Raw genomic sequence first — 15,475 nt, forward strand, 5'->3', positions numbered from 1 at the left:
TTTAGAGAATAGGGTCTGGTTTTAGAATAAGGAAGTTTCCCTACATTTAGAGCAGTGTTTCTCAACGGGGGCGATTTTCCATGTTGGGGGCGATTAGTAACAATTTATATTTTTGGGAAAAAATTTTTTGGGCGATATAGTAAAACATTATATTAAGAATAATTAGATATTTTATTCGTTATATCGTACAATAATGAAACAAATAACATTATACTAATCACTAGTCTATTCAATGCAACACAAATTTGAAGGCCGAGGCTAACGCCCAACAAAATTTTTTTCGAAGTGAAGAAGACGATACTACGTAACAGTTTTATTGAAGGGGCGACGATTCGTTAGAGGTTGAGAAACACTGCTCTAAATGTAGGGAAACTTCTTTAATTAGGGTTCCCAACGCTGAGAGGTTCCCTTCTTGTCCAGGAATTTATTCTTGGAAAGGATTTAGACCACGTGTGAAAAGAAAACAAAGAAAGAGGAAGTAGACGAATAGTCTAGTGGTAAGGCACTCACTCACTCACCTTGTGTAGACGAGGTCTATTTTTCTTTCTGTTTTTAGATTGAAGAAGACTCAGGAGTATAGAATAATTGGATTTATTTTTTCTAATAAGTGAAGAAAAAAAGAACTTCAGAACGAAGCTAGTTAAAATTACAGTGAAAGAATCTCCACACGCAAGGTAAAAAGTAACGAACTCGAAACCCCTTTTGTGAGTCACAAAAGGGGTTTCAAGTAGCACATTCCTGATTTTTTACATCCGTAATTTTATTTAGCTCTAACGGTTAGACGAAGTCATGAAAGGAAAGTTTACTTAAACATTTCTAATGTAGAAATAAACGTTTCATTACAATAGTGGATATTCCATAGATTTAATACTACTTAATTAACAATAAAAATGAAATATTGACCCAGCATTCTGTTAGATATTTATATTTCATTCAGCCTTAATGGAATACGTAATTCTTGCATAAACGAAGGTTGTTGTAATTTATATTTTAGGGCTTATCATACACAGCAATCGAGTATACAATTATTTACAATTGTAATAAATTTCATAATTAGCAAAGTGTAATAAATTGTTCTGAAATACCTCGATTGCTGTGTTTGGTAAGCCCGAAAATATAAATCGAAAATACGTTGAATAATAAGTTAAGGTCAGGAAGCAGAGTTATTAATACTAATTGTTGTATTGCGCATTTAAAATTATCGAAAACGTTCAAATTAAATGAATTTATTACATAAAATTAGGTTTAAATTATATAAAATAATTTCTCTGTCAAGCACGACTGAATGCTGTTTAGGAAACAGTAAAGATTAAAGCTAACGGTTAGTTAGATCGTTATTTCCTATTGGATAATGCAACGTCACGTATCAGGACCGAAGTATTTAAAAAAAATTCTAATAGAAGTTTTTTGAAGTTTAAATTTTAAATTTAATATTATAACTTTAAACGCGTTAATTGCAAACGTATTTAAATCTGCAGCCAAAGGAAAACTCCCTGGATAATTAAATCGAGGTGACGTCAGAGATCTCGTTTAGGTTACAGACGTCACTGCAACGTAAGTACGACGCCGATCCGAAATCGATAAAACATTCATTATATAGTTGGTATTTCCGCAAAAAATAATGGATATTTTCCTCAGGAACATAAAAAGAATATGACCAAAATTTTATCTCAATCGGTCAAAAATTACAGGAGTTGTATAAAATACACACCTGCAAACAACAGCTTGTATATTAATAATATCGACCTATAATCAACCTGTGAATATAAAATGTAATAAATTAGTTTAGAGAAAAATTTATATATTAATTTATAAGTTTTATTTGTATAAGTTACCTTTAGCTCAGAATATTTAGTCTTATACTGTAGTTTCATATACATTAATTTAACAGTTCGAGTTATTCTTACATACGGACCTAAACGTAGACTTCATCACGTCATAGAAGGGGTGTGTAAGCTAAACGAAATACGTAAAACATTCGGGTAGTGTGTTATTTTTGTGATAATTATTCAAATTGATTTCTTTTCGTAGTTTAGAAAATTTATTTTACTCTAGTAATTATTTTCCCCCTTGTTATATACAGCAGAAAAAAAATGCGGTGATCGATCAAAAAATAAATTTTCGAGATTTTTCTTTTTTTTATCTCGGGACTTTGAAACGTCGAGTTAATATTAAACAAAACAAAAAAAATCAAAAATTTGACTGTGTGTGTGTGAAGGGCGCGCGATTTTGTTCACTCTGTTTGAAGCTTAATAACTCTTGTGCTCATTGTCGAAAATTTCAGAAATTTTGCAGGAAGGATTCTATGCTACGGAGAAATTACCAAATTTAATGCTATTAAATTTTGATGGTTAATCGAGGTGGGAAGATAAACCTTAATCGTGTGTCATATCTCCAGTAACGGTCAGAACTAATGACGATTTTACTCGTTATTAGCATTTTGAATTTTTTAATTAAACCTAGCTTACCCTTAAAAAAGTTTTTTATGCCATTTTATAATAATTAAAAGTAAAAAAATTATTTTTAATAAAATATCGTAACAGATGGCGCCACAAAACGTTTCCGAAACTCGTTGCAGGATTTTTTCATCGCTCAAGTCATATTTCATTGTTCTTTGAAAGAAAATTAAACTTTTGAAAAAATTATTTTTCAAGTTTGCAAAAAACAATTAGATGTGTAAACATCATATTACTTATTTTAATCATATTCATTAAAACACGAGTATATAATTGAATGATAATACATAATAATGACTTATATAAGTTATGGAAGAAATTCTTCATTTTACAACTATTTAGTAATTGTATTAAGTATAAAACGTTTATAAAATATTGTATAACTTATTACATACAAATGTTTCATTCTTAAAACTGAATTATTGTTACGATAAATTTCGATCAGTAACCAAGAGAGATAATTTAAATAACAAAATGGAAATTTAAATTTCAAAAATCGTTAGTATTAAGCAGTTAGATTAATTAACTTGGTACATCTTTCGATTACACGGAATTTTTTTAGCAGTTTTAAATGTTATTGACGAAAAAGTTATGCAACTCGTTGCTACATTTTATTTTCTAATTTAAAACAAAATTTAACAGTTTTTAAACTGTTTATTAAATACTTTTAACTTGACTCTAACTCGTTACATGCAATTTAAGATGCATTGTCATTTAATTCGAATGGAACTTTGTCTTTATACGAAATAAGTTAAAGTCATTTATTTTCATTATTTTAAACATTGAAATAATTTTTCCGAGAAAGTATACAAGTTTAAAATAAGAATTACAATTTTAAACAAACCTCTTAACTTTTAATGTTTAAGATTCCATCATTTCTTTTGATATTTATTTTTTAATTGTCATTTTACATTTTTATTTTCCTAATTCATTACGAAATATGCAGTAACTCAAAGTCATTTGGCGAATGAAGCAACAAATGTAATAAGAACTTTCAATTTCTGGATATATATTTATATAATGTATAAATCTGCTTTATTGTTTCGTGTATAACAACAACAAAGATTATAACATATTTATTTTACTTCAGAATTTTATCTTAGAATAGAAGAGTACAGGAACAAAATTACTTAACAATGGTCATGAGACAGATCACATTTAGTTCAATTTAAAATTTAGTTATTAAAATATTCAATTTTTTGTTATATCTTGTTGGATTGTCTTTTCTTTTCAATCCAGCTTTCAACCAGTTTTGCAGTGATTGTCCATTAGTAAGATTTATGTGGTGTTCACAAATTTTCTGATCATTGTTGTTCCAACGTACTTTTCAGTTCATTTATAATAGTAATTTTTGAGTCTCCGATCTTTCCATCTAATTTCTTTTATAAATATCCGATTACATTTCGGTTTATAGTTAGTCTGTGACTCATTCGTTTTTTGCCAACAGTACAACACCCACTTTACAAAACCCGTGTTTTGGATGATACTTATGATGAAAATGTAAGATATTCGAGATCCGTAGTTTTCCAGCGGAAGTTTTTACATTTTCCAATAAAATGTATTGACATTCTTCAAGCATATTTCCATCATTAAACACATGTCTTCTATCTCTTCTATCTACATAGGTTGACATCCATGCCCATACCATAACACTTCTTTCTACATGTTTAAGGGAAATCTTGTGCCAATTGTTATTTTGTTTACAGTTCGACCAACAGAACCAAAGATGTTAAATTTGCAATCAACTAAAAATATTACAAACTTGAAGTAACGGTTTTATTTTAATTAAAGTTATTTTTGCCCATCATTTACATTTTGTGAAGATATTTTTCGTATAGACATCTTTTAAAAACAATTTTCAAAAAATTCACGAATGACACATCATCACAAAAAAGTTAAAATTTCCAAAATAGATTTCTGAAAAATTTATTGTTATTTTTGTAAACGCGTAAACTGTTCATCTGTAAACGTCGAATAATTTAGAAATAGAATATATATATTTTAAAACAATTTTGCGTAGAGAATAAAAAATTTATTCACTGTACAATATACATTGAAAATGAATTTTTCTGATATTTCAGATCGTTTTATTTTATTTATTTATTTTTTATTTAGCTGATCTTCACCCTGAAAATATAGAAAACAGAAAGTAAAAAGGAGAAAAACGAAATTCAATTTTCGGAAGAATAAAATCAATGATTTACTCTTAAGAATTTGTATTTTACACGTTCCAAGATTACGAGTTCCTCTTACGAGAACGATTCATGAGGAAAGTATACGTAACAAAAATCTTTTAAAAATACAATATCCTTATCATCTGAATCTAATATATTACATAAGTTTACATTTAAAAATAAGAATGAATACGAATATGAATAATACATTTCAAGTTAAATTCATGTAATATTAAATTTTATGCAATTACTTTAATGGATGTTGTTATTACTTTCAGACGTACTTTGGATGAAACATTGAATAAAGTTTTGAAGAGAATGCTGTCCAAGATTATGACAAAATTGTGTATTAGATACACTGCTTTATTTACATCAGTGCTCTTCGTTTAAAAATATAAAAGAAGCAGGAAATCCACTGCAAAGATATAAAAAGAATTCATAAAGATATAAATACACATGGAGAATATTTTACAGAAATTGTTTACTTTAATGTCATCCCTGATTAGCTGTTGTTGAAAATATTAATAACATAATACATTTATGGTCGAACTTTGTTATCTCTAAAATTACTATTTTGTGTTTTTATGAAGAAATTCACCTTTAAATATAAAACTGTTGTTATTTAATTTACTATTATTGCTAATTTTAATTATTGTTATTATTTAAGAAAGTTTTTTATACATAGATAAAATATTATTTAAAAACAATTTTTTTAATTGCAGGAAAAAAGAAAGAAAAGAAACTTTCATGTAAACATTGTAAAAAAAATTTCAAAACTAAACAACATTTGCAAACTCATGAAAAAATTCATACAGGAGAAAAGCCGTACAGCTGTGATGAGTGTAAAAAGCAGTTTTCACAAAAGTCCTACTTAATTCAACACCTTCGGGTCCACACTGGAGAAAAGCCTTACACTTGTGACGAGTGTAAAAAGAAGTTTTCACAAAAGTCCCACTTAATTCAACACCTTCGGGTCCACACTGGAGAAAAGCCTTACACTTGTGACGAGTGTAAAAAGAAGTTTTCACAAAAGGGAAGCTTAATTAGGCACCTTCAGATTCACAACAGACGAAAGCTATATGAATGTTAATTATATCCAGCTAAATTCATTCTAAATCATGATCTAAAATTACATTAGAATATTTACACTTTGAAATTTTGAACTTGAATTAATTTTTTTTTCTTTTGATGTATAATGATCGAAATATGTAAGCAAAATTGGTTATAAATTAAAATGATGTTCCTCTAATATTCGAAAAGTTTCAACTAAACAACATTACAATATTCAATATATAATTAAAATGTCTTTATGTAAAACTTTCTGGAATAAAAAGTCGTTTCATCGATACTTGCCTGTATTAATTATAGGGTAGTTGCACCAGTAAGTGATTAATTAATCAACTTGATAAGGAGATTTGAATATAATTACTTAACAGACATTTAACATAAGTACAGTGAAACCTCGGTATACGCCTGCTTTAGAATACGTCCAATTCGGAATGCGTCCTGTTTGGACGAAACTAATTTTGCTCAGTATATGACTTAATTCAATTACATGCGCCATCTATGAACAAGTAGCACTATCGGTGTACTAGACCAGATTAGACGTTGCGAAAGGGGTTAAATCAATTTTTAAACAGATGATTAGTGTTCTATAAGCGGAATAACGATCACTTGGCACGATTTCTTTATTTTAATATATTTGACCCTGTACATAAACTTGACTTCGGGTGAAAGGTGCCGTTTCTGTTTTCTCAAATTCTGCCATTTAATTATTATTATTGTTGTTATTATTGTCGTTATTGCGCTCATAGAACAATATAAAAAATACGACACGGTTTCAAAAAATGGCAGATTATTAGTATTAAGGAGAGTTTGATTTGATTTGATTTTGATTTAATGATTTAAATAATATAATCCAATATACTGTAATAACATTAAATATCTATAATAAAATTTACTTTTTTATTAATGTGCTCAAACAGTGTTTAAATTATTTTACAACCCCATTAATATACCATATCAAAAGGTGCTTTTTACATGAGAACGGATTAATCATTTTTACATTACTTCTTATGGGAAATGTTGGTTTGGTATACGTCCTATTCGGTATAAGTCCAAACATCAGGAACGGATTAAAGTCGTATAACGAGGTTCCACTGTAATGGTCATTGCTGGTTACCAAGAACTCGCACTACTCATTCAGAAAATGAATTCTTAATTTTCTGTAAAGTTATTAAATTAATGAAGTGATATTTTTAAAATTCAAAAATTACCAGTGAATGACCATATGCATCTAGTAGTTGACTAGCTGAGGGCTAGTGAACGATCGCAAGTGACTAGTAATAAATAACTAAAATTTTAGGATACTATATGCAATTTTATAGCACTGTATACTATATATGTATTGGTAATTTTATGTAATTCAGTTATGTAATTTCAGATTTAGTAATTATAATAGAAATATTAATTCTTAGAAAACGTTTTTAACTGAAAAATATCATATATACAAAGTTATACAAATTATCAGTTTGATAATCCATACAAAAATGTGTTTCATAGATAGTCAATATTACAGTAATATTTTAAATTTATACGATTGTTGTCAAATGCAATGGCTTCTTGAAATCTGATAACAAATTAAGTGAAATCTCATTTTCTCTCATTTGCAGTGCACATTTATATAGCCTTTATAATTAGTAGATTAATCAGGTTTATTTTTTTTTTGCTTCGCAGAAATACATTTTGAATAATCCGCCCTATTTGGATCAAAAGGAAACAAACCACATACTTCATACACATGTTGAATTGTTTCTGATTTCAAAATATTCTGGTAAGCTTCAAATAATACAGCTGCAAAGTTAGTTTTGTAAACTAATTTTGATGATTGTTTTTTGTGTTTTTTGACAATATTTCTTCTCTGATATTTATGCGGTCGAAAAATCGCAACATTACAAGGCTGGATAATATGAATTGCATTCGGCAAGAAACGAAAAAGGAGAATTCTCAACACAACTCATTTATATGTAATTTATGTTCATCAGGAAGCAATAATACAGGAATCTGACATTCTCGTCCAAAAGCCAGAAGTAGAAGACATTTGCAACGTATTCATAAAATGCGGCACTTATCATTTATCCTGAATCACTTCTGCCTACCGCAAAGTCATCTGGAACTGAATCTACAATATGCTTTGGAATTCTATTGTATGGAAACGCTATCATAAGATCCACTGACTGGTTCTTTGCAGAAAATTACACAAAACTGTAATACACTGTTTTTCTTGTCCTGATGCAATTTTATAAAAGTTATATGCGTTAGGTCCCAGACCTTTGCCAGTTTTTGCGAAAAACAACATTTCTGTTTCATTTGCATTGAAGACACGGGAAAAATTTTGCAGAATATCACTTGCATGCTCTCTCAAATAATTATTTAATTCTTGAAACCAATTCCTTATCATTTCTTATGAAACTGCTGCTCAACCTTTGGATATCACTTCTGCAAAAGTTTTAATTCATATGGAAAATACAGAATAAACAAAATACGTGGATTAGGCTACTTCTCGGCATACTGGTAGGAACCATTCAGGTTCAAGCACTTGTCGCAGTGGTACCTGCTTGAAGATTCCTGCGTTGTAGAACGCCAGTTTCTGGCCATACAACCATCAGCAAACAGCCAATTTAACTTCGTCGGAATGTAACATCTCTATCCAGTAATTTCTTCAGAAGGGAAACAGGACATCGAGCAATTTTTTCGACAGTGTCTTCAAACAAATGCGGCGGTTACTTTGAATCATTTGATTAACAACAGCGACTGTTTGAGGCGATGCTGCACTTATTAAACGAACTAACCCGTGCTCATCAATTACACACTGACGACCATTTTTAAACATTTCGCACCATCGATGGATATGTGATTAATCCATGCAATCGTCACCGTACACTTTCTGCATCTTTTGCATGAATTTTGTGCACATTTCTTGCCTCTGCCCATAGAAAACGAATGACACTTCTCTGCTCTTGGAGCGTGGACGATGATAGCGTGCTCGCTATTTTCTTTCCATTTGTCAAAAATGTCTGACAGGTAACACAAGTGCTCCTATTGTGCAATAGTGTCGCCAGAAATTCAAACGCTTATTTACTATATTCATGATTTTGCGTACACATTAAGAACATTGGCGTTACTTATTGAAACACCCTTGTGCAAATTTTATATCTTAAAAAAAATTCGGTTAGTTCGAGTAACTCGTGGAGGAACTTAAAAGACAATAATAAGTAACTCGTGGCGCGAAAAAAACAATTCAAAAATCAAAACGTTACTTTTAGTTCGTAACAGAAATGAATAGAAGGCGTCTTTCATTCCGAGTTTATTGGACTCGAAGCATTAGGAAAAAATTTCCAAGTTTAACGTTTTGGCATTTCTAAACGCAAGCGTTTTCGTTATATTTAAGCATCAAGAATGAAGCCAAATATCTAGAAAGGTAATGCTATTCGTTCTTTAAATACATACCGGTTGGCAATTTTCTGTCGACTAAGTTACTTTCGATTTCTTTCAATATGGAATCATTTCTGTATACCATTTGATGTTAAAAGCTACAGGTATTTAATTAATATAGCTTAATAGATAAAATTTGTGCGATTTATAAAAGAAATTAAAGCCAAGTCGTTAGCGGTAAACATAAATCGTCGTTGTCAAATCTTAACTCGTAAATTTCGTATAGAATGTGACGGTGTTACGGAAGCGTAACTCGAGCAGATTTCGTGGCTCGCGGGCTACGCCAAGAGGTAACCACGTGTTAGGAATAATGGTTAGTTTTGAACCGTTTCTACGTTCTGGGTCCTTAATCTCGAATTATTCGTGTTACAACTCCCAACGTGTTAAAGGTGTCACGTGGTAACATCTCACAACCTGACGTCAAATTGGTAGTCTCGAGTTATAAGTTATAACTCACGTGCTTTCCCATCTCACCATAAATTGAGTAGAACTGGCATGGTGAGATGGGAAAGCATGTGAGATCGCTACACGAAAGTTAAAATGGCTGACAGATACGCTATTCATGGACGCAATCGAAGCGTTAGGGCTAGTTGTTTCACACTATGACCGACTGGGCCGACCGGTCCGAGCTCTTCAGTCGATAATGCCCATGGCAAACAGCAGTCGGTCGACAAACTGGTCGTTCCAGTCGGACAGATTTAAAAAAGTTAAATATTTGTAGTCGCGTCGGAGCAGTCGGTGAGCTACAGCCAATGAGAGCTTCGAAGCTATAACCAATCAGAGTTTAGATTTATCCGAAGTTAGAAAATGGCGGAAGGTAAAGTTTCTCGGAAGCTTTAATAAACGAAGTTAGAAAAATATCCATGGCTTTATGATATTCGGCGAGCCGATTATAAAGGCGACATTGAAAAAAATAATTGGTTAGAGTAAAGCGAAAGGTATCCAGCTAAAAAAATAGTCTTAAACTTCATATTAACGAATAGACGTAGACATATCTAAATGTAATTTGATACGCTGAATCGATTGGTATTAAAAAAATATTACTTACGATCAACCGTTTAAAAGTTACGAACGATTTTTTATTTCCGTCTATTTGCTTCGTTTAAGAACAACTTTATTAAGAAATACGCAGGCACTCATCGATATTAACAAAACGAATTACTTTAATTCACCATAATACATTTCATTTACAAGAGAAAGCGACATTAAAAATGCTAAAATGGTGTCGTTAGCCCGCGAACACACGACAACCTTATAAAGACGGCCATGTTTTCTGTTTAAATTGAAAAACTTACCACGATTGGCTAGTGTTCTGATCTGTAAGACGCGTTCCGATTGGTCCTTACGAAGTCGGCCACCGACATAATCGTAACTCAGTGTGAATTCTTTTACTACTAGTCGAGCCGATTATAGACGCTCGGTGCGGGACGTGAGATCGCTACACGAAAGTTAAAATGGCTGACAGATACGCTATTCTGGACGCAATCGAAGCCCGTTAGAAAGAGCTAAACGAGTTGTTTATGAATGCAACGAGTTTTTTGACCTTGAGTAGAGGTCATTTCTTTTCATGTCAACACTAATAAAAACATTTTAATAAACAATTGTTAAAATTTTACAGCAAATTTTTCCAAAAGTAAAAAGAAGGTACCTAATTCATCGAAAAAAAGAATTAAAATGATGGTAAATTACATGTATAAATTATTACTAGCATAGACACTGTAATAAGATTATTTATTAATCAGAAGTGTTAAGTTTTGATTACACGTGTAAACTAATTCACGTTAATTTTGTTTACAACTTGTTACAGTTAAGTCGATTGGTCGAATCATTATAGTCGCAAACTCAGACGCACTGTAAATAATCCCATCATGCTTAACGAACAGGTAACCAAGTGAGTATGACGTATTTCCCACTCGCCTTTCGAGTTCGCTTAATTAATGGGTTCTAACTCGAGACAACCGATTATGTGAGTCATAGTAACACGAGCGAGTTCAATGACTTCAATTCGAGTACAACACGAAAATCTCGAGATTATGGGTATGTTCGTAAATTCGAACGAATTAAACGAGAATGACGTCATCGTTATTACTTCTTTCGTTAGACTTTTCTACTGATTCGTTACTAACACGTTTAACTCGTTTTAACCTGAGGGTCGAGTTATATACTTCGTAACGTAACCGTATCCGTATTCGTAAATGTTTGCTACACTAGATATCTATAGCAATAGTTATAAACTACCGTGAGGCCTTTTCCGTATCCATAAAGGAACAAACTTTTTTATGGTTTACAAACTAGTCCATCGTGAGCATGCGCAAAATCATCTGTACTTATTGCCAGATCTAACACTATAAATATTTATTCATTTTATTATTTTTTTATTTTTTTATGACCAAATTAATTCTTATTTTAAAATTTAATATTATTGAAAAGCCGGCATTTGTCGGGCAAAAGTTGTTCTTAACCAATTTGTCAAAGTTTCGTCGGTTGCTTCCGGCACAACTTCCGATTGTATATCTACTGATGGCGACATTGCGCATGCGCAGTTGGTCAATTTTCCGTATTCCTACCGTAAAAGTTTGATCGATTCGAACTTTTCTTACGGAAAAGCTACGGCCATACGGATACGATACGGAGTTTATAACTCGACCCTAAGGGCCCTGACGGTAGACGGAGGCAACGTGGCGTGTTCCATGGCTCAGATAGTTCTGTTATAGTGTCCATTATGTGGTTTTATCAATGAAAATTTAGAAATTGAGGAAGCGCTGGTTAATATATATATACCCACACGCTCGAGTGTTTTTCGTAGTTACTTCGAATGATTTTGGAACCCATCTTTTAAAATTTTGTTCCTAAAAACGTATATTTTAAATCCCATATTTTAGATCCCGCCATCATCACGATACTGGATATTACAGGCGTCGCAATCTTTTTCTTTCTTTCACGGTCGTTAACAAATGTCTACAAACAGCAGTCCAGCGGAGCGACAGCTATTAATGTACAGTACAGTACAGTACGCACCCTAAGACGTCTTTGATCTATCACGTGACGCCTGCAAGGTATAGTGCAAATGCGACGAATTCTTCCGCCAGAAGAAAAAGTTGTCTTGAAACGCGTCGGAGATGTAATCACGTGACCGACTGACCAACTCACGTGACACGTTGTGTGCACGTCCGCCACCAATGTGCAGCTCCACGACGAAAACAAGCTTAAGCAATGGCGGCTGGAACGGTGCAGAGCCAGTAAGTAGTCCTATGAGATTTTTGTTTATAGCAGTTTATAAATAAGTTTTCCCTCATAAATTCTGTGTTTTGGATATGTCTAGAACGTATGACTCTATTGTTAATAAAATTAAGAGAGAATGTTAGTGTATGATTTATAAAGCATTACCATAAGGATTAAAATGAAATGAAATAATTTTTATTTAATTAATATGCAGGGTTGGCATGATTTTAAAAAAGTTTTGAAACATTTATTAAAACATGTTTTAAAACATAGGCGTCAAATTTAAAACATTTGTTTTAAAACTTTTAAAACTTGGTTTTTTTTGGAAATAAAACCCTGGGATCTAGTAAAATAGAAAAAAATCAGAAAAACTTCAGTCTAAGACCCAAGAATGTACAAAATATTTTATTTAATATAAAATACAGCATTTTTAAATCATTCTTTATGAAATGGCATTTTTAAGATTTGCATGTACAAAACCAAAACGGGATTGACAGCAGTGGCTTCTTCAGCTTGAAGAATTTCTTATTTTCAGAAATGTACAACCAGTGCCGTCTTTAAGGGAAGGAGCGTACGAGCCCGGGCCCAGGGCCCCGAGGTCGTAGGGGCCCCTGAATTCGAAAGCAATAAAGTTACAAAGAAAACAAATAGGTTACTTGAAATGAAGAAACCATTAATAATACGATTGAAATAACTCCTTCAACACGTAGTGTAAAGTGTTGAGTACAGGGTGAAAAATCTCACTGGCTAAAAAAAATAAAAAACAAAAAAAAAGGTCAACAGATTCTCTGGAATATGTTAAAAGGGTTATAGCACGATACCCGTAACCGGCCTCGCCTATGCTAGCTACACCAGCGACCCCTAGGTCTGTAATCTAGTATTGATTCTGTTTCTTCATGGGGGGCCCCAACATTCTTCTGGCTCAGGGCCCCTTACGTTTAAAGACGGCACTGTGTACAATGCTCAGTAGTGTTGTTTAAGTGATTGAAAACTTTAATCACTTTAATGTTGATATCTTGAGCCAGTAAGTTTAAAATATGAGCGGAGCATTTATAAGTGACAATATCTAAGTTTTCTGTCATTGCTAATGTTTCTCTCATTTTTTTCATATTGCTTGCATTGTCACTTACCAGGCTTCTTACTTTACAGCCATACTTTTGATTGCATTTTTTTTATTGCTGCAGTTGCAATAATTTCTAAGTAGTTTGATGTGTGCCTTTCTGCGCCTGTATCAACTGAGTCAATCAAATGAACTGTTCCTATTAGGATCAGTCACACAGACACAAACCACTGGTTCATTATGGATATTACTCCACCCATCAATAGCCATACAGACTGTAATATCCTTTAATCCATTAGTTGATTCATTCTCAATGGAATTGTGTACAGTGTCCAGCAAGGGTCCTCCCAATTTCCTTTCTGTGTGGAGGGTCATATCCAGGTCGCAACATCTGACAAAATTTTATAAATTTGCGGTGTTCTATATGAGTAAAGGCTGAATTGGTGGCATATATAAATTTTGCGCATTGGAGATCCAATTGCATTTTTTGATTAGTTAGACTTTTCACAATAAATGAATCAATGCGTTGCAATTTTACTTTGCTTTCGGATGCAGTGCCAGTACCACTAGTGGAGCCAGAAGTTCAAAATATCCAATAGTGATGTGGCGCTACAACTATTTGGCTATGTCTCGGCTACTTTAATATTATTTTTGTTAAATTTTTGCGTGTTTTAGCTGACAACATGACTCGACCATGAAGGGGAGACAGTATTTAAACCAGGGTTAATTTTCTATTTTTCTTTATTTTTGTATTTATTTTGGGCGAAATAAAGAAATAATTTTTAACGTTACAATATCATTATAAAAAAATTATTGTTAGGCTTAAGATCGATGAAAATTCAACGCGAAGTAGGTTAATAGCGATATACTAATTACATGGGATATTGGCCTACTAATATACTATACTAATAATGTATTTTTTCATACTTTTTGGTTATCCGTTTTTCAGTTATCCGACCAACCCTATTCCCCAATTGAGTCGGATAAGCAATTCTCTACTGTAATAAATTTTCATAGGTCATAGATAACGATGTATAGTACTAGCCCATACATTTTTGGAAAAGGACCGTTTTTATCGTAATGCTATGTAAACTGCCCGAGAGGGCAGAACTATGTAAATCGGGCGAAGAACTTAAGAATATCTATATAGGTACAAATTGAGTTATGACCCAGCTAAAACTTTATAGTAAGCTATAGAAAAAATTAAAACTTATAACGGTTCAAAATACTCAGCTGTTGCAATTCCTATACATTATCCTGTAGGTGGTTATCTTCAATATGTTTTTTCATACGAGCGACTAATCCAGCCATTTCTTTCCTACATATTTTTCATTGCACCCTGTATGCCGGTTTTCCTGGATTTCCAGAAATTAGTTTGTACTGGTTCCAGATATTATCAAGTCTTCTTCCTGCACTCATTTTTTACTTAACAAGTAACAACAATAATAATAATGTCTTTTACTATCCAAATAATACTACAATACATTAGCTGTATTCTAACAGTATTAACTGGCATGTGCTGTCAGGAAATCTCTCAGTGATAAAAGTTGGCGTGTCACGTGCTTTTATGACCCATGACAGTGAGAAAAATTTCCCATTTTCATGTTCACATTTTGCTCACAAATCAGAAAAAGTTTATTTACTAAATTTAAGTAATAAAACATTTTTTTAAATTTAAAACATTATTTTAAAACAGTATTTTATAACGTAATATAAAACTGTTTTAAAACAAAAAAACCAAATATTTCTAAATAAAACGTGTATTATTCTAAGTAAAACGTTTTATTTCAAAAAAAAAAAAAAAAAAAAAAAAAAACATAAATTTACCAACCCTGTTAATATGATCATAATTAATGTGAGTGCCAGAGGTTCGAATACCAGAGTAGATTTTTAAAAAATTTATTATAATTTTAATAAGTGTATACACTGTAAATGTCAAATAATTCAAAAAGAGAATTTATATATTTTAAAAGATTAAAGTAGAGAATAGAAATTTGTCACTGTACAAAATACTTTGAATATGAATTTGTCTGATATTTAAGATCGTTTTATTTTTTCGATTTAGCTAA

The 15,475-nt window shown here is 31.8% G+C and overlaps 1 protein-coding gene across 1 annotated transcript in view; it reads left to right on the forward strand.

Moving 5' to 3' along the window:
* Positions 1–15,475, forward strand: part of LOC136969923 (zinc finger protein 436-like) — a gene marked incomplete at its 5' end in the record, with an annotated part of 29,250 nt that overhangs the window by 12,607 nt on the left and 1,168 nt on the right. Inside the window, one exon of the mRNA XM_067264231.1 lies at positions 5,413–5,682. Within this exon, the coding sequence (XP_067120332.1) occupies positions 5,413–5,682 (270 nt within the window). The remainder of the gene's footprint in view (positions 1–5,412; positions 5,683–15,475) is intronic.

Source organism: Centruroides vittatus, unplaced genomic scaffold (genome assembly GCF_030686945.1).
Source record: "Centruroides vittatus isolate TY-2023 unplaced genomic scaffold, ASM3068694v2 contig_1827, whole genome shotgun sequence".
Lineage (NCBI taxonomy): Eukaryota > Metazoa > Arthropoda > Arachnida > Scorpiones > Buthidae > Centruroides > Centruroides vittatus.